Raw genomic sequence first — 20,017 nt, forward strand, 5'->3', positions numbered from 1 at the left:
GATCTCCTGACCTTGTGATCTGCCCGCCTTGGCCTCCCAAAGTGCTGGGATTACAGGCGTGAGCCACCGTGCCCGGCCGGCCTGTAGCTGATTTTTTAATCATGGAAGTAGTATACATTCTTGTGGGAGAGCTGAGTTCAGTGTCATGTGGGAGTGTAGGAGAGGTTTTCAGATCTCTCTGTCTGCTCCAATCTTGCAAGGTGAGCCAGTGACAACAGTGGGGTGGTGGGTCTGGCTGCAGGCAGAGCAAGATAGTAATCTAAGTATTTGTGCACTGATGAGTAAACAACAGGGAGGCGGATGTAGGCATGGGTGAGGCTGGTAATCAGCTGGCAGGACTGCAGAGTTCAAGAACAGGACCAATGGAAAGATACAAGTCCACTAGGATGGGTAGTCCCTGCTATCTAGCCTGAGGGGTCAGAGTCCAGCAGTCTTGACAAAGCGGAAGAGCCAGCCTGGCTGGACCAGAGAAAGCAAAGACCTAGGACATAGCAGCCACAGCTGTGAGGAACCTGGGGGGAGGGTGCTACAAACAGATTTGGGGTATGGCAGTGCTTCCCCATCCACTGATCCCCAAATCATTTATATTTACTCTCTTCTTCCAAAACCAAGTACTCAGCCGAGTGCGGTGGCTCATGCCTGTAATCCCAGGCACTTTGGGAGGCCAAGGCGGGCAGATTGCTTGAGCCCAGGAGTTTGAGACCAGCCTGGGCAACAAAATGAGACCCTGTCTCTACAAAAAATACAAAAATTAGCCCGGTGTGGTGGCGTGCACCTGTAGTCCCAGCTACCCGGGAGGGTGAGGTGGGAGGACTGCTTGAGCCCAGGAGATTGGGGCTGCAGGTGATCTGTGATTGTGTCACCACACTCCAGCCTGGGTGACAGAGCAGGAGGACCCTGTCTCAACCTCCCCGCCAAAACAAAAAGAACCCCCAAACCAAAACCAAACACTTCACTACCCTGCCTCAGGGAGTGGGGAAGGCTTCCAGGAACCTTAAGGAGAGAATGCCCAGGGTAGGAGGCAAATCTATTGACAAGTTAGAGACTGGAGCATCAGACCCCCCTGAGGTTGAAATCCATCTATAGGTGTTTACTAAGAAGCTGTTTAATTCAGGGCTCTCTGTGGGAGTCAATAAAATGTTCCCTAGGGCAACTCCACCTTAGCAGAGCAGCCTAAGTATTAAAGGAAACCCACAGGTCTCACCTCTACCCTGTCTACCTCTTGGTGCTTAGAGGAGCAGAGATGAAGGCAGGGAGATGCTGTTTTATAGCAACTTTAATTAGGGACTCTTAACTGAGTGTGCCTTGAGGGTATTTAGCTTGCCTTAAACAGTATCATTATCATCTTAGTGCTGGGAACAAAGGTCATTTCAGTGAATTCCTTCATCTTATGGCTGAAGACACCCAAGGCTTAGAAAGGTAGTGACTCCAGTTGTGATTTCTTAGCCAAGAGTAAAAAGGTAAAATTGTGCTATCTAATCTTCTGGATCATTCACAGGATGACAGAAGCTGGTACAAGTTGTTTATACAAATATTTTTTGACTCAAAAAGCTAGGCAAAATTTAGTTCTGAATTTGATCTTTGGCCTTCCTAGTGTCTTCTTTTGGAATCCTTCCCCCGACCTCAGTTGTACCTTCTGCCGCTACCCTCCCGCTCTAAGCAAAACCTGCTCCTACAAAATAATCTGACACAATCACAGAAGAATATAAAAAACTGATGAGGATTAACAAGTTGTCTTTTTTTTTCTTTTTTTGAGACAGAGTCTCACTCTGTTGCCCAAGCTGGAGTGCAGTGCCATCATCTTGGCTCACTGCAGCCTCCGCCTCCCAGGTTCAAGCTATTCTCCTGCCTCAGGCTCCCGAGTAGCTGAGAATACAGGTTCCCACCATCATGCCTGCTAATTTTTTGTATTTTTAGTAGAGATGGGGTTTCACCATGTTGGCCAGGCTGGTCTCGAACTCATGACCTCAGGTGATCCACCTGCCTTGGCCTCCCAAAGTGCTGGGATTACAGGCATGAGCCACTACGCCTGGCCAACAAGTTGCCTTTTAACTGGGAACCAAACCTGTAAGCCAAGAGTGATGAAGCTATCCATAATGGTAAAACTGTGGCCAACTGCAAGTGTTAATAGTTTACCTTGCAGGTCTGGGAGTTGAAAGCTGACAAGAGGGCTTTATAGTATACCTGAAACTCAAGGAATACTCAAGGAAGAAAGTCAGTATGGTGCAGTGGAACATATGTTGTAATCAAGTGACCCTGACTTTTTTTTTTTTTTTTGAGACAGAGTCCCGCTCTGTTGCCCAGGCGGGAGTGCAGTGGCACGATCTCGCTCACTGCAATCTCCGCCTCCCAAGTTGAAGCAATTCTCCTGCCTCAGCCTCCGGAGTAGCTGGGATTACAGGCGCCTGCCACCACACCAAGCTAATTTTTGTGTTTTTAGTGGAGACAGGGTTTCACCATGTTGGTCAGGCTGGTCTCGAACTCCTGACCTCAAGTGATCCACTCGCCTTGGCCTCCCAAAGTGTTGGGATTACAGGTGTGAGCCAACGCGCCCGGCCTGACTTTCTTAAACTTTAGCTGCATCATGTGAAAATGAGAACATTCAAATCCGCCTCAGTTCCTTTCTAAGTGCCACAGCAGTATATGGAAATTAGATTCCTGCTTTGCTCCATCCATTAGGGCTGGATTGGGCCCTACTTCCCTTGCAGGCAGTCTGTTAACTTGAGCCAAAGCAAAGCAGGGCCCAGGAGGGAGACTTCTGAGGGTGACAGGCTTTTGCTAGAAGAGTTGTATGTCCTGTGACAGCAATAAAATCTTTTTTTTGAGACAGGGTCTTTCTTGTTCTCTCACTCAGGCTGGAGTACAATGGCACTATCTTGGCTTACTGCAACCTCTGCCACCTGGGCTCGAGTGATCCTGCCACCTCAGCCTCCTCAGTAACTGGGACTATAGGCGTGCACCACCATGCCTGGCTAACTTTTGTATTTTTTTGGTAGAGACGGGGTTTCACCATGTTGCCCAGGCTGGTCTTGAACTCCTGAACTCAAGCAATCTGCCTGACTTGGCCTCCCAAAATACTGGAATTACAGACGTGAGCCACCACACCTGGCCCTAATAAAATCTCATTTACCCAGACTTGAGCAGATACCCTTATAGGGCTCATCTGCTTACTTTGTGGGCAGCTTGGATTCACTGTTTAAGTGGAGGTAAATGAACAACATACTTTGTTTTGTTTTTTTTTTGAGATGGAAAACTGTTGCCCAGGTTGGAGTACAGTGGCACAATCTCAGCTCACTGCAACCTTTGCCTCCTGGGTTCAAGCAATTCTCCTGCCTCAGCCTCCAGAGTAGCTGGGATTACAGGCGTGTGCCACCATACCTGCCTAATTTGTTTTCAGTATACTTTCATGTGTAATATTATTTTCCTTTTCATAAAAGCAAGTGAAAATTTGCCTTTAAGAAATGTTTCTGGCTGGGGGTGGTGGCTCATGCTTATAATCCCAGCACTTTGGGAGGCCAAGACGGGTGGACTGTTTGAGCTCAGGGGTTCCAGACCTGCCTGGGAAACATGGTGAAACTTGATCTCTACAAAAAATACAAAAATTAGCCAGGTGTGGTGGTGCATGCCTGTGGTCCCAGCTACTCGGGAGGCTGAGGTGGGAGGATTGCTTGAGTCCAGGAGGTTGAGGCTGGAGTGAGCTGAGATTGTGCCACTGCACTCCAGCCTGTGTGACAGAGCAAGACCGTTTCAAAAAACAAAACAACAAAAAACAATGGCCAGGCATGGTGGCTCATGCCTGTAATCCCAGCATTTTGGGAGGTCAAGGCGGGCAGATCACTTGAGGCCAGGAGTTCGAGACCAGCCTGGCCAACAAGGCAAAACCTCATCTCTACTAAAAATACAAAAATTAGCTGGGCATGGTGCCAGGTGCCTGTAGTCCTAGCTACTCAGGAGGCTGAGGCAGAGTTATTTGAATCTGGGAGGTGGAGGTTGCAGTGAGCCGAGATCGTGCGCCACTGCTCTCCAGCCTGGGGAACACAGTAAGACACTGTCTTAAAAAAAAAAAAAGAAAAGAAAAGTTCCCCATTTAATAGAGAGGAAACTAAGGCTTGGAAAGAGGAGTCCTAATTCTTATTTGGGCTAATGTGAACTTGACCCTTGTACAAAGAAAATCTCAATCTACCACACTACTATCTTTTTCATTGTTAAAAATTCAGGGATCAGGCCAGGTGTGCTGGCTCACACCTGTAATCCCAGCACTTTGGGAGGCCAAGTAGGGTGGATCACTTGAGGTCAGGAGTTCGAGACTAGCCTGGCCAACATGGTAAAATCCCGTCTCTACTAAAAACACAAAAGTTACCAGGGCATGGTGGTGCATGCCTCTAATCTCAGCTACTTGGGAGGCTGAGGCAGGAGAATCACTTGAAACCAGGAGGCGGAGGTTGCAGTGAATTGAGTTCATGCCACTACACTCCAGCCTGGGCAACAGAACAAGACATGGTCTGGAAAAAAAAAAAAAAAATCAGGGATAAACCTCTGGAATACCAAAATACCATACTCTCCTCCTCTCCATCCCTTTCCTGGCTCTCCTGACACTGCTTCTGTTTACTCTTCATTTATTTGATTATACACCATATCTATGACTCATCAGAGCAAACGGTGCCTGAGGGTGAGGGAGGAAGGAAGGATATGTGACCTTTGCCCTCTGGTCCCTCTCTTCTTCTAGGAACACCTGTCCATTGAAGATTTCACTCAGGCCTTTGGGATGACTCCAGCTGCCTTCTCTGCTCTGCCTCGATGGAAGCAACAAAACCTCAAGAAAGAAAAAGGACTATTTTGAGAAGAGTAGCTGTGGTTGTAAAGCAGTACCCTACCCTGATTGTAGGGTCTCATTTTCTCACCGATATTAGTCCTACACCAATTGAAGTGAAATTTTGCAGTTGTGCCTATGAGCACAAACTTCTGTGGCAAATGCCAGTTTTGTTTAATAATGTACCTATTCCTTCAGAAAGATGATACCCCAAAAGGAGCCTATGGTCCTCATTTCAACTTCTAAGGTCGCTAGATTGTTTCTATCCTGAGGTATTGCATCAATTTTAATACTCCTATAGTTTTCTCTTCTTAGAAGAGCACAAACACTCCATGGAACATTAGAGTTCTGAGGCACTACCCTAGCTTGTCCTCTATCATGACTCATTTTTATCTATGGCAGGTAGGCTGAAGCACTTTGCAGGTTTACATCTTCCCCAGAGTAGCAGCTTTTCCTTTTCACATATACTTTCCTTACTGCCTTACTCAGCGGGTAAGTTAAAGGGCTGAAGGAGAGTTGAATGGTCCACAAGACGACCCTCTTAGGAGGTTTCACAAATTCCAAACAGTACCAGTGAGAGCAGCACTTCCACTGGGGCTAGGCTTGAGACCTAAAGGCAAGTATGAAATGCATATGCTACTTCACTCCCTCTCCCAACCCTTAATAATGAGGCAAAGCAAGAGCCTAGTGAAGGCCAATGCTAGGTTTACAAACTTACCCAGAAGCCTCTGCAAAGCTTCACAGGCTCCTCAGATGAAAATAACAGGAATCAATGGGGACTACGGCCAGACACTGGTTTGCCATTCTGTTCCTTTTAAGAAGTAACAGTGCTGCAAGGAAGTCCATGTCAGAAAGCCAACAGAAGGTGATTTCCACAACTTTGAACAGGTTGTTGTAAGTATCAGCAAGAATGTGTCCTTTTCAGAAATAACAGTCAAATCAATAGAAGGTTAATAAAGGCTTTAATTTCATACACACAAAAAAATTCTATGCATAATTTAAAAAGGAAACAAAAACAAAGAAAAACCGTAAAGGATACAGAGGAACAGTTCTGCTAAAACACAGATAAAAGTGCCGCTCCATACAAAACATAAAGAATCAGAATCAAAAGTCACTCTGAACATAAAGAAAAAAAATCATCTCACAAATAATGTGGCCACAGCTGCCAGAAAACCTGGTAGTGGCTCAATTAGGCAAAGTGTAGGAATCTCATTTTTGTTTTTCTCTCCTTAAGTTTAAAGAAACAACAATGACAATAGGCCAGAGAAGTTAGGGAGGGAAAGAAAAGCTCAAAGGGAGGGAAACCTGGGGACAAGAGGTGTGCACACCCACATGTGGTCTCACTCTTCACACAGGCCCACTATTTTTGAAGTAGACCAGTTTAGTTGACTGTTCTTCTTTGTTCTGGCATCTGACTGGACCAACCTGGAACCTGGTCCAGACCCTCACCCACTCTATTCTTATGCCAATGGACATACCTATACTTTGAACCTCTGTACTTTTAAGAAAAGTCCAATGTTACAAAATCAAATGCTTATATTCAGACAGGCACACTTTTTAAATAAAAACTCCATACACCTCAGACATATACCACACATGGAGACAACTTACTAATTGTGTGTAAGTATGATACAATGAATGAGACCGCCTGAAGTCTAGTAATCAAAGCATGCCATAAGGTGAATGATTGTGGTGAAACACAGCAAAATAATTGTCACAAAACTTTCAAGGCCTAACAAATTAGAATTTTCCAATAAAAAATATATATTTTTTCAGATGTTAATAAGACATATCAGTAGAGACAAAATTAGGATTTTGAAGTAATGCAATAAAAAGATGTTGGAGGGCAGAAGTCTATTTAGTTTTTGTATACACTTGCAAGAGTGCATTACTCAGTATAAAGCAAAATGGGGAGGAAAAAGACATCCATCCATTTTATTGGAACACTTTTATGTGACTTGAATCTGGTGTTGGGTTGTTGATTTTTCTAAAAATCTCCTATATATACAAAATCCATATGTACTTGGAGATCCAGCTGTTTCCCCCTGTTTAAAACAAAGGACCACCTCGGGGGGTCAATTAAATTAAAAAGGCCCTCCAACCCCTCTAAATGGGATAACTAAGAGTATCTACTGCAGTCATTTCAGAGGACAGAGAAGGAAAATATTTTTATTTGCTTTAATATAACCTCTTTTCAGTAGATCACAAATGAGTTTACAAACTACTTTTTTTTTCTCTTTAATTTAGGTGTTTGCAGATAATTTTCATTATACAACTATATCCGTAGCTGTATGTGTGTATAGTTACATAATGGTGACTATACACGATACAGAAGAATCAGTAAATTCATGGATTATTTTGCTGAGGTTTTAAGTTTTAAAGCCTCTGTTTCAGAATTTTACACTTGATCAAGGAGAAAAATAAATGTGTAGTCTAACATTTGCTTTCTGGAGTTAATTAACTGATCTGTAAGAACCACTGCATATGTCTTAAAATGTAAACATATTTACATTTGTTGTATTTGTTATTGAGCCTTTAAGGTTAGGCCCAGAATGAACAGACCATAGCAAGTAAACAAATAATTTTTAGAATCAAAGTATTAATAGAAGACCAGTTCATGGATTTGCTTATTCTATCCTGCTGAGACAAAACTCATGAGTGTGCACACACATGTGAATATATCCCTATGAAACAGTCTATCTTCTCATAGGCTTAAATTATAGTCATGGCTATTAAAGAAATTAACAGCATCCAGCCACATGCAACTTTCCAACCTTCAGTACTATTAGGGGATTAAAATCAACAAATATGAAGTTTAGTTTATTTTTCCCTTAAAATTCCAACAAAGATCAAAAGGTTGTATCTAGAACTAATTGCCATCAAGTTCCAATTCAATGTCATTTAAAGTAATGTAACCACACATTTGGTATTTTCAATAGGAAGGTTAATTAGGTATTGTGCAAACTGCCTGCAATGGAAGCACTCAGTCCTTATCTAACTTGTCCCTTCCTGGCCCCAACATGCTAACTGCCCCATCCCCAATTCTGGGCAAACTGATCACAATGTGCAAAAAAAAATATATTATCTATTTATAATTTTAAAATATATACAGCCAGCTCAAAAAAAACAACAAACCCCATCAACATAGTCCAGCTGAAATCTCCACTGGTAGTCAAAGAAGTAGATTAAAGGAGTAAAGGAAGGAGAAGGCTGATAGGGCCACAAGAATGGACAGACATCAAGTAAAATTTGAGTCCCAAACATGTAAGTACATGAGCAGTGAGATAACTTATATATTCCAATAACCTATTTTCAACAACTCCTGCCCAAGACATGAAGATCAAATCAGGTTTCTGAGGTAAGTGTACTTCTAAACCATACACACATGAAAGCTATGAAAGCAATTCAAATGAGGCTGCTTCATGAGGCAATCTAGACTTACGGCATTATTTCTACTTTTCTCCATGTTTTAATTGCAGCCTGCACTTTAAATCTTTCCCAATAATTTTTAACAGTGCCTCTCAAATGCAAAGACACATAAAAGAATTAATAACTAGCCAAAGAATTTTATCACCGCTTCACTCATTTATAAGAAAACCAATTATTTCCAAGCAAAATCAAACCAAACCAAAGAGGCCCCTGGTAGAAATGAAACAAAACTTTAAAGCTAGTTTTAAAACAAATATTTTCCTCTGCTCTAAACTACTCTGGCGTTTTCTACCACTCAACCATTTTGGAACATTCATTACAATAAGGTATATAGGTAGATGGTAGGAGGCAAAGCATTTATCAGTAGTTGAGCAAAACTGCTGAGGCCATTTATAATTCAAAGAATGAAAACTTAGAATAGTTTACTACATTAGAATACATCCAAGTTCCAAGAGTAGGACTAGAGCTCTCTTAAGGCAATCTTTCAGAAAAGATGTTGCATCTTCTGTGATGATGGTTTGTGTTTTTTTTGTTTTTTTTAATGAGATAGAGTCTCACTCTTGTCACTCAGACTGCAGTGCAATGATGCGATCTCAGCTCACTGCAACCTCTGCCTCCTGGGTTCAAGTGATTCTCTCATGTGATGGTGGGTTTTTAAATGTTTTTTCCTTCTGAAAACCTGATGTGGTTTTGTCCCTACCTCTGAGAACTAAAGAATAATCCCCTTGTTTATAATAAAAGAAAAAACACAAAAGAATACAATGATGGTTTCATTTTTCTATATTTAACTCTGTGTGATCCTAATGATATCTGGGCTCACAAAGTTATTTTGTGGACAGAATTCCATCCTCAAAAGAATTCTTTATATGGTTTCATAAGCTGCTTAACCAAGCTGGTTACGTCAGCTAAGTGACTAGCATAGCACTTAATGTTGCCGCTCTACTTTGCCTCAACTCAGAGCACCTAAAAAGTAGATAAATATATTATGCACCTTTGTTATTTGTTAGTTCTTGGGATTACCTAAGCCAATCACATTTTAATTGCAACCCTATTTTAAGGGCAAAGCCAGACAGTAAATGGTTAAATGCCCAAGGTTTGTCCTATAGCTCAAGTACTTAATTTCATACTTGCAATAGGGCTTTTAGCTTCAGTGGTCCAGAATTTTAGCTTTACCAGAAGAACACTCTTCTTATCCTCCCTATGTTTGAGAGACAGAGATGCTAGCATTCTTCCTTATCCCTAAGTATTCCTGCTGGGGAGTCCCAATTGGAGAAATATTATCTTTCTACTTGTTTAAAGTTTTGGTTGCAATCCATTAGGGTAATGCTGCTCCATGGCAGAATGACAAAAAAGAAAAAAGATTCTATCTTTACCACCATAATAATGATGATGATATATGATGAACATACTGTGTGAAGAAATCTCCTTAGAGAAAACAAAGTATATAAGAAATATCAAATGTGGGACTGTAACATATTCCAAAGCACCAACAATCCATTTCTTGGGACTGCATGTAAACAGCAAAGACATCACAAATTCATGAAATTTGCAGACAACAACAACAAAAAAACAGCTCCTCAAGTCAGGTGACAGCAATGCCCCTCTCTTGCAAAGAGAACAAACTGTCATTAGTGTAACATGAAGAGCTGGCTTTCCAGTGAATTTTACTAATAAGGAAACACAAAAGGTTACAGACTTGAGTGAAACTACTCAAGGAACATAAAAGCTAAAAGCCAACTGATAAGTATGTCTTCACACATTTCTCAGGTGAATGGACTCTTTGACACCTTCATTTCTTCTCCAAACTGCTGTGCTATTAATTTTGAGCAGGCATATTCTGGTGGCTCATCCTAACTCTTTAAGGCTCCATTCATCCCGTGTGTGTGTGTGTGTGTCTGTGTGTGTGTATACACACATACACAGATATATATTTACAACATGTATTCCTAAGACAAAAGAAGTGCCACTCATAGGAGAAAAAGAGGATAATCAGCTACAGATGTGAGACCAAAGTTTCCATAAAATAGCATGGAGCATTCTACGTTACTCCAATTTTTGTCTTTTGGTTTGGCCCTGAGCTGTTTGTTGCTCCCGCATCAAGTAGAATTCCAAATTCTCCTTCAGCAGAGGAAAGGTGAGGTGGGCAGCAGTAACAAATATGCAGTGCATGCTGCCAACCCAGGAGTTTGTTCCTCACGAGGCCTGACGGGTAGTCTTCCCCACTTCCGTGCTAAGTGACTGAGAGTTCTTTTCTGTTTCCAGCAGCTCATCAAAGATCTCCCTTAAGATAAAACAAGCAAAAAATAAAACTGGAAATTTAGTAAGCAGAACCAAAGAATAGGCAGGAGAAAAAGTAAAATAAAATTGATATGGATAAGGCCTTCACAATTCCATTTCATGCCTGTATTTTATTTAAAAAGCAGCTCACTCATTTGATCTTAACCCTTTGAATGCTGATTTTTAAGAATAGAGGGGAATTGACAACAGTTAGCTTTAATGAACATGCTAGGTAATTCCCATCCATATAAATCAGATCTTCTAGCTGATAAAACTGGATGACCAAAAATATTTATGACAGGACATCTTCTATCATAAAACAAACTGTCTTAACTTCCATACCTAGATACAACTGTGTAATGAGCAATTAATGCTGAGTTATGAGAGAAAATATTCTGGACTTACAAGGAAATATCAAGAGATAGACCCTAACCAAAGATGACAAAAACCAAAAATTTTCAACCAATCAACTGATGGGAACATTTTATCCTCAAAGGAAAAAAAAAAAAAAAAAGAGTTCAGGTGATTTCTAACTCATTATTTAGAATCTGGCAAAGTTTCTTACTTGTGCATATAAAAGAAGATGTAGCCACTCCGATCTCGATCACTCTGCACGGCAGCCTCTTGGATTTTTGATACCTCCAGGTCATTGTAAGTAAACCACGCTTGCTTCTTAATGTCATATACATCACTAATGTAATGACCTGAAACAAATAACATCTTAAAATCAAGGTTTTTAAAAACACACTGAAGCTGGGCGCGATGGCTCACGCCTGTAATCCCAGCACTTTGGGAGGCTGAGGCAGGCGGATCACGAGGTCAGGAGTTTGAGACCAGCCTCACCAACATGGTGAAGCCCCGTCTCTACTAAAAATACAAAAATTAGCCAGGCATGGTGGCGTGCGCCTGTAGTCCCAGCTACTCAGGAGGCTGAGGCAGGAGGATTGTTTGAACCCAGGAGGTGGAGGTTGCAGTGAACCGAGATAGCACCACTGCACTCCAGCCTGGGTGACAGAGTGAGACTCCATCTCAAAAAAATAAACAAAAACGCATTGATTTTATCTCAGGTGCAGGAAGTTTGAGAAAGAAAAAAAGCTACCACATTCACCTTATCCTCAACACTGTGTCTAAAACCCATTGAAAAAACATACAGGCCAGGCACAGTGGCTCACTCCTATAATCCCAGCACTTTGGGAGGCCAAGGCAGGAGGACCGCTTGAGGCCAGGAGTTTGAAACCAGCTTGGGCAACAAAGCAAGAACCCGTCCATACAAAAAATTTAAAAAAAATTAGTCAGGTGTGGTGGCACGCACGTGTAGTCGCAGCTACTCAGCAGGCTGAGGGAGGAGGATCTCTTGAGCTCCTGAGCCCAGGAATTCAGTGCTGCAATGAGCTAATGATGGTGCCACTGCACTCCAGCCTGGTGACAGAGTGAGACCCTGTCTCTTGAAAAAAAAAAAAGAAAAAAGAAGAAAAAAATATTTGTATATACACAGAGAATCAAGGAGGCATATGCTACACTGGTACACCATTTTTGATTAATGTATTTTGTTCAGGGGAATTTAGGTCACTTATGAATTGAGAAATCAAAACAGTTACACCTATTAACACAATGCACATTGAGTGTGATCAAAGTAGATTTCAAAGATTTTCTTGAAAAACTTATACTTCATGGGCTGGGCATGGTCGCTCACGTCTGTAATCCCAGCACTTTGGGAGGCCAAGGTGGGTGGATCTCTTGATCCCAGGAGTTCAAGACCAGCCTGGCCAATATGGTGAAACCCCATCTCTACTAAAAATGCAAAAATTAGCTGGGCGTGGTGGTGCATGCCTGTAATCCCAGCTACTTGGGAGACTGAGACAGCAGAATCACTTGGACCCAGGAGGTGGAGGCTGCAGTGAGCCGAGATTGTGCCACTACACTCCATCCTGGGCAACAGAGTGAGACTGGATCTCAAAAAAAAAAAAAAAAAGAAAGAAAAAGAAAAACACACTTCACAAAGCTAGGCAAAGAGCAATATAATAAAGAGCAAATGCTGACTAGTTCATTTATAAAATGCTGAAATCATGATGGCTATTCACCTGAAGAAGAAGTGCTACCAATGTGACTGACAACACTGATGAGCCGGTACGAATGAGGCAGATTTCCTGTCTGGAAAACAGAAGTGGGTATAACTTTTAAGTCTTCATTTGAATAAAAGCAAAACACTGAATATAAATGTATTATCAAAGCTGACATGGCTAAGCTTTGGTATGTGGCATAGTAAGAATCAATTAAAAAATCTGTTCATACCCTTTGACCCAAGAATTCCACCCTCAACTAAGAATTTATTCTAAGGAAATAAGTCAAAAGAAGAGTATATGTATCGAATTATTTACTGTGGCATTATCTGGTGAAAAGCTGGAACCAACAATATATCCAATAATAGCTAACTGGTTAGTATATCAATTCAATATAATAATGTTCAGTTATATAAAAAAACTACATGGATCAGGAACATGTTAACCTTTTTTCCAAACCCATATGAATGCACATAGTAACTATAACTCTATTAAAAAACAGTTACGTTAAGAGTTAGGCATTGGACAATAGAACAAAAATGTTAAAAAGAGTTGCTATGTTGCTGTAGGGATCAGAGTGAACTTTTATATTTTAAAAAATATGATTAAAATATTTTTGGTAAAATAAAGCAAAACTGAAAAAGTGATATTCATGCACTGCAGACAGCACTATAAGGTAAAATTTGGGAAAGGAAGGCCAGGCGTGGTGGCTCACGCCTGTAATCCCAGCACTTTGGGAGGCCAAGGTGGGCAAATCACGAGGTCAGGAGATTGAGACCATCCTGGCTAACACAGTGAAACCCTGTCTCTACTAAAAAAACACAAAAAATTAGCTGGGTGTGGTGGCGGGCGCCTGTAGTCCCAGCTACTCGGGAGGCTGAGGCAGGAGAATGGCATGAATCCAGGAGGTGGAGCTTGCAGTGAGCCGAGATCGGGCCACTGCACTCCAGCCTGGGCGACAGAGCAAGACTCCGTCTCAAAAAAAAAAAAAAGAAAAAAGAAAAGAAAAAAAAAATTGGGGGAAGGAATATGGCTATATGTAAACCAGAAACTTAAAATGTTCATAAACTTCGATTTAGTAATTTACTTCTGGAGAATATAAAAGGAGAAATTCTAAAATATAGAAAATGCATGAGCCAAGAGCACACGCCACTGCACTCCAGCCTGGGTGACAGACAGACCTTGCCTAAAAAAAAAAAAAAAACAACTCTATGTTTGGCCAGGTGCGGTGGTTCAGGCCTGTAATCCCCATACTTTGGGAGGCAGAGATGGGTGGATCCCTCAAGGCCAAGAATTTGAGACTGGCCTAGCCAACATGGTGAAATTGCATCTCTACTAAAAATACAAAAATTAGCTGGGCATAGTGGCTCATGCCTGCAATCCCAGCTACTCAGGTGGCTGAGGCACAAGAATCGCTTGAGCCCAGGAGGTGGAGGAAGTTGCAGTGAGCTGAGATCGTGTCACTGCACTGCAGCCTGGGTGACAGAGCAAGACTCTGTCTCAAAAAAATTAAAAAATAAAATAAAATAAAATAAGGAAAATGCTATAAGCATACAGTTTCCCAACTTATTATGATAGTGAAAAATTACAAACAACTTAGACAAATACTCAGTGTTAGCTAAAAGTTAAATAAGTAGGATATTTATTTGAGGCAATATAGTACAGCCGTTAAACATAAGCTTATAAATAACTACTCTTTAACAAACAGGATAACCTGGGTGTGGCAGTGTGTGCCTCTAGTTCCAGCCATTTGGAAGGCTGAGGCAGGAAAATCCCTTGAGCCCAGGAGTCTGAAGCCAGCCTGGGCAACACAGTGAGACTCTGTCTCTAGAACAAAAAAGCAAATGAAATAAAAACTATACTTACGACTTTTTAAAAAGTATACATGGAGGTGAGAATAACAAAGAAATATGTCAAAGTGCTGAGAGTAATTGTGTTAGGATGGTAGGATCCTGGATAATCAAAATTTGAGGAGAAAAAGCAATTATTTAAGGGGGGAAAAAGGGTTAAAAAAAAAAAACAGTTCAATGTGCCCTAATTAACATCACCAATTCAATAGTTTTCAGTGAGCAACAACCGTTTTTGGTATTTAATTATAAAGATGATACAGTTATTCAGTGTAACTAAAGGTAATTTTTTCCCCCCGAGATGAAGTTTCGCTCTTGTTGCCCAGGCTGGAGTACAATGGCACAATCTTGGCTCACTGCAACCTCCTCCTCCTCCCAGGTTCAGGTGATTCTCCTGCCTCAGCCTCCCAAATAGCTGGGATTACAGGCGTGTGTCACCACGCACAGCTAATTTTTGCATTTTTAGTAGAGACAGGGTTTCACCATGTTGGTCAGGCTGGTCTCGAACTCCTGACCTCAGGTGATCCACCTGCCCCAGCCTCCCAAAGTGCTGGGATTACAGGCGTGAGCCACCATGCCCGGCCAACTAAAGGTAATTTAATACACACATGCCTTTACTGAGTTCTTACCTAACATGCATGTAAAGTGGTCAGGATGTATTCCTGTTTTTTTTTTTTTTTTTTTTTAAATCTTGTATGTGAAAAATGAACAGCAAATGACAAGAGAAAATGAGACCATCTAATGGCTACTGAAAGGGCCAAAATGAACCTGCAGTGGACACTGAAAGTGGGGCCTTTGAAGTAAAGAGCAGGAAGAGTGACACTGAATTTGACCAACTGTACTCAGGAATGAAAACAATTACCTCAGCATTTCTTTTCAGTTCCTCAGCTTCAGCTTCTGTGTACTCCATATCAAAAACATCCTCATTTCCAGAGTCCTCATCAGAACCCAATGCATCCACAAAGGAGTTGTTAAACTCTGAAAAATACAAAGACAAAATCTTATAAAAGTTCTTGGAATAGAATGGACGTGGTGGCTCACACCTGTAGTCCCAAAACTTTGGGAGGCCGAGACAGGTGGATCACCTGAGGTCAGGAGTTCGAGACCAGCCTGACCAACATGGTCAGAGATGGGGTAGAGAAACTCCATCTCTACTAAAAATACCAAAAAAAAAAAAAAAAAAAAATTAGCCAGGAGTGGTGGCTAATGCCTGTAATCCCAGCTACTTGGGAGGCTGAGGCAGGAGAGTTTCTTGAACCCAGGAGGCAGAGATTGCAATGACCTGAGATTGCACCATTGTACTCCAGCCTGGGCAACAAGAGCAAAACTCTGTCCCCACCCCCAAAAAAGTTCTTGGAATAGACATAACAGATATAATTAGAAAGATAAAATAGTTTGAGGTACACATTTTATCATTCTAAGAAAACATAAAACGTAATATGACGGTCCAACACGCTCAGCCCACTGTGGGGAACACGGGAGACATGGTATCTGTAAAAGAAACGCTCTTTTTCTTTTAAATATATTTATATGATAAAGGGATCTAACCCTTATAAGAAAGGCATAAAACTAGAAAATAATTTTACATATAATCCAATTTCACTAAATTCTATATGATATAAGCTATATATGTTAGATTTCAAGTACTTGGTGTCATTAGCAAACATAAATTATCCTCACAGAAAAAGGATTATAAAAAGGTCAATGTTCTTTTTTTCTTTGTATTAAATCATTTCTTGGCCGAGTATGGTGGCTTATGCCTGTAATCTCAGCACTTTGGGAGGCTGAGGTGGGCGGATCACAAGGTCAAGAGATCAAGACCATCCTAGCCAACATGGTAAAACTCCTTCTCTACTAAAAATACAAAAATTAGCCAGGTGTGGTGGCGCACACCAGTAGTCCCAGCTACTCGGGAAGCTGAGGTAGGAGAATCACTTGAACCCGGGAGGCGGAGGTTGCAGTGAGCCGAGATTGCGCCACTGCACTCCAGCCTGGTGACAGAGCGAGACTCTGTCTCAAAAAAAAAAAAAAAAAAAAAAAAAAAAAAATCATTTCTTGAAACGTACCAAAAAAGTAAAGAGAATTCAACCTTTAACTCTTAAATTTCACGTAAGATATACTAAACAAATACAAGATCTGTATTTTCTTGAATAATACGTGTCCACTGGAAGCATCCATCTTTACTAATGGTGTTAAATAAAGAATCCCAGGAGCATTTGTACATAAATGGTTATTTGCTTTAATATATAATTAGCTCCACTAAAATCACAGTATAGTGTGATTTACAATCACATGAATATCTAAGAATGAGGCCAGGCACGGTGGCTCACACCTGTAATCCCAGCACTTTGGGAGGCCGAGGCAGGTGGATGACCTGAGGTCAGGAGCTGGAGACCAGCCTGACCAACATGGTAAACTCCACCTCTACTAAAAATACAAAATTAGCTGGGCATGGTGGCACATGCCTGTAATCCCAGCTACTTGGGAGGCTGAGGCAGGAGAATCGCTTGAACTCAGGAGGCAGAAGTTGCAGTGAGCCAAGATCACGCCACTGCACTCCAGCCTGGGCAACAAGAGAGAAACTCCATCTCAAAAGAAAAAAAAAAGAAAAAAGAAAATCTAAGAATGTGAAGAACAGGAAAAGAGAATATAGCTTCAAAATTCTGGAAGTTGGAAATACATGTGTGACTGACTCAGCAGACCTAAGAAAGCCAAAGCCATACCCCAAGCCAGCAATGGAAAAGTTGAAAACTAATCCAATTTATATCACTGAATGTTCAAAAGACACAAGAAGACATGGAAGAACTAGGCCAGGCATGGTGGCTCACACCTCTAATCCTAGGACTTTGGGAGGCCGAGGCGGGTGGGTGAATTGCCTGAGATCAGGAGTTCGAGACCAGCCTGGGCAACAGGCCAAAACTCCATCTCTACTAAAATGAAATATAAAAAATTAGCTGGAACCTGGGCACAGTGGCTCACACCTGCAATCCCAACACTTTGGGAGGCCAACGCAGGTGGATCACCTAAGGTCAAGAGTTCGAGACCTGCCTGGCCAACATGGTGAAACCTCTTCTCTACTAAAAATACAAAATTTAGCTGGATGTGGTGGTGGGTGCCTGTAATCCCAGCTACTTGGGAAGCTGAGGCAGGAGAACTGCTTGAACCTGGGATGCGGAGTTTGCAGTGAGCCAAGATTGTGCCATTGCACTCCAGCCTCGGCAACAAGAGTGAAACTCTGTCTCAAAAAAAAAAAAAAATAAATAAATAAATAATTAGCTGGGTGTGGTGGTGCACGCCTATAGTCCCAGCTACTCAGGAGGCTGAGGCACAAGAATCACTTGAATCCGGGAGGCAGAGGTTGCAGTGAGCAGAGATCACGCCTCTGCACTCCAGCCCCTGGGCAACAGAGCATGACCCTGTCTCCAAAAAAATGAAGACCATGGAAGAACCAGGAACCAGGAAGTTTCAGGTACCTCTGAAACTGGAGGATAAGGAGGGGATAAAATAAAGATTAGGTAAAAGCTGTTTGAGAAACAGATTCCTACATCTACTTCTTCCAGCTTCCTAACTCATGGACTTCTAAAACCTGGTCCACATATTAGTTCTGCCAAATGCTACGACATGTGAACCTTATGCTACTGAATACACTCACTCATGACTGCCCACTGACTGCCCCAGAATAAGCTCTTGAAACTTCATGGGGAAACTGAAGCCACATTATGTTCTTCTAGGAGTCGTAACAGTGGCAAAATTATAATTCTTTCATTAAACAGATGATAGATTGCTCTTGCTAATTTTTCAATATTAAAAAACATTGTTAGAGATATGGGTATAGATGACAAAAATTATTTTGAAAAAAGCAAGCTGAAGATGAATACAAATGTTAGAATAGTGGTTTCCTCTGGGAGGAAGACAAAAAGGAGAGATATAAAGGTTACTTCTAAGGTTCTATTTCTTTACCTGGGAGGTATTCAAATTTGTTATCAAAAAACACATTTTAGCTTGTAATCTCGGCACTTTGGGAGGCTGAGGAGGGTGGATCACTTGAAGCCAGGAGTTCAAGACCAGCCTTGGCCAACATGGTGAAACCCCGTCTCTACTGAAAATACAAAAATTAGCTGGGTGTGGTGGCACAACCGCTAATTCCAGCTACTCGGGAGGCTGAGGCATGAGAATTGCTTGTACCCAGGACGTGGAGGTTGCAGTGAGCCAAGATTGCACCACTGCACTCCAGCCTGGGTGACAGAGTGAGAGGCTCTCCCCCACAATAAACACACACACACACACACACACACACACACACTTTCTTTATATGTTCTTCTATGTGTGAATGGTAATTTTACCATTAAAAAAATGTAATTAAAATGATCTCCACACCTTGAAGACTTAACTCGGTAGCTCTTTTGAGGTCATCATCTTCTTTCTGTTCCCAAGCCTCCTAAAGGGAAAAGAACAAAAACTAAGGTATTTAAAGAGGTACTGATTAAACTTACTTAATGAGGATAAAATCAGTTTCTCTGGAAGCATTTGCTAAGAATGCTTTCTATAACCTTATGGATGTTTGGAATATTACCTTTTGAGGAATGTGGGGAAGTTCTTTACTTTTTTTTTTTTTTTTTTTTTTGAGACGGAGTCTCGCTCTGTCCCCCAGGCTGGAGTGCAGTGGTGTGATCTCGGCTCAACGCAAGCTCCGCCTCCTGGGTTCACGCCATTCTCCCGCCTCAGCCTCCCGAGTAGCTGGGACTACAGGCGCCCGCCACCACGTCCAGCTAATTTTTTGTATTTTTAGTAGAGATGGGGTTTCACCGTGTTAGCCAGGGTGGTCTCAATCTCCTGACCTTGTGATCCGCCCACCTCGGCTTCCCAAAGTGCTGGGATTACAAGTGTGAGCCACTGCGCCCGGCCCACTCCAGTATTTTTTAAGATTTTTTTTTTTTTTTTTTTTTTTTTTTTTTTTTTTTGAGAGAGAGTCTTGCTCTGTTGGCAGGCTGGAGGGCAGTGGCACGATCTCGGCTCACTGCATCCTCTACCTCCCAGGTTCAAGCAATTCTCCTGTCTCAGCCTCCCGGGTGGCTGGGACTACAGGTGCGTGCCACCACACCCAGTTAATTTTTTTTGTATTTTTAGTAGAGATGGGGTTTCACCATGTTGGCCAGGATGGTCTCGATCTCTTGATCTTGCAATCAGCCTGCCTCAGCCTCCCAAAGTGCTGGAATTACAGGCATGAGCCACCATACCCAGCCCACTCCAGTATTTTTAAAGCTCCCCAGTAAATTTGAATGTGCAGTTAAGATTAAGAACCACTGATCTAGAGAAATTAGATTTCTTTTTTTTTTTTTTGAGACAGAGTCTTGCTCTATAGCCAAGGCAGAAGTACAGCAGTAGCGTGATCTTGGCCCACTGCAACCTCCACCTCCTGGGTTCAAGCGATTCTTGTGCCTCAGCCTCCTTACTAGCTGAGAATACAGGCGCACGCCACCACAGCAGGTTAATTTTTGTATTTTTAGCAGAGACAGAGTGTCACCATTTTGGCCAGGCTGGTCTAGAACTCCTAGCCTTAAGGGATCCACCCACCTTGGCCTCCCAAAGTGCTG

At 42.0% G+C, this 20,017-nt stretch overlaps 2 protein-coding genes across 28 annotated transcripts in view; one reads left to right on the top strand and one right to left on the bottom strand.

Moving 5' to 3' along the window:
* VIL1 (villin 1) overlaps positions 1 to 5,761 on the top strand; it is a 31,204-nt gene extending 25,443 nt beyond the window's left edge. Inside the window, exon 20 of the mRNA XM_001157250.7 lies at positions 4,727 to 5,761. Coding sequence (XP_001157250.5) covers positions 4,727 to 4,840 — 114 coding nt within the window. The 3' untranslated portion in view covers positions 4,841 to 5,761. The remainder of the gene's footprint in view (positions 1 to 4,726) is intronic.
* Positions 5,756 to 20,017, bottom strand: part of USP37 (ubiquitin specific peptidase 37) — a 118,791-nt gene continuing 104,529 nt past the window's right edge. For 10 of the 27 annotated variants that reach the window (XM_054679349.1, XM_054679350.1, XM_054679347.1 and 7 more), the window contains 5 exons: positions 18,801 to 18,861; positions 15,286 to 15,401; positions 12,598 to 12,667; positions 11,082 to 11,220; positions 5,756 to 10,520 (listed from right to left, as the gene is read on the bottom strand). In XM_054679349.1, coding sequence (XP_054535324.1) covers positions 10,433 to 10,520; positions 11,082 to 11,220; positions 12,598 to 12,667; positions 15,286 to 15,401; positions 18,801 to 18,861 — 474 coding nt within the window. In that variant the 3' untranslated portion in view covers positions 5,756 to 10,432. Of the gene's footprint in view, positions 10,521 to 11,081; positions 11,221 to 12,597; positions 12,668 to 15,285; positions 15,402 to 18,800; positions 18,862 to 20,017 lie in introns of those variants that run through there. The other 17 variants (XM_063790760.1, XM_009444297.5, XM_063790762.1 and 14 more) reach the window with 5 other exon arrangements.

The sequence above is a fragment of the Pan troglodytes genome, chromosome 13 (assembly GCF_028858775.2).
Source record: "Pan troglodytes isolate AG18354 chromosome 13, NHGRI_mPanTro3-v2.0_pri, whole genome shotgun sequence".
NCBI lineage: Eukaryota > Metazoa > Chordata > Mammalia > Primates > Hominidae > Pan > Pan troglodytes.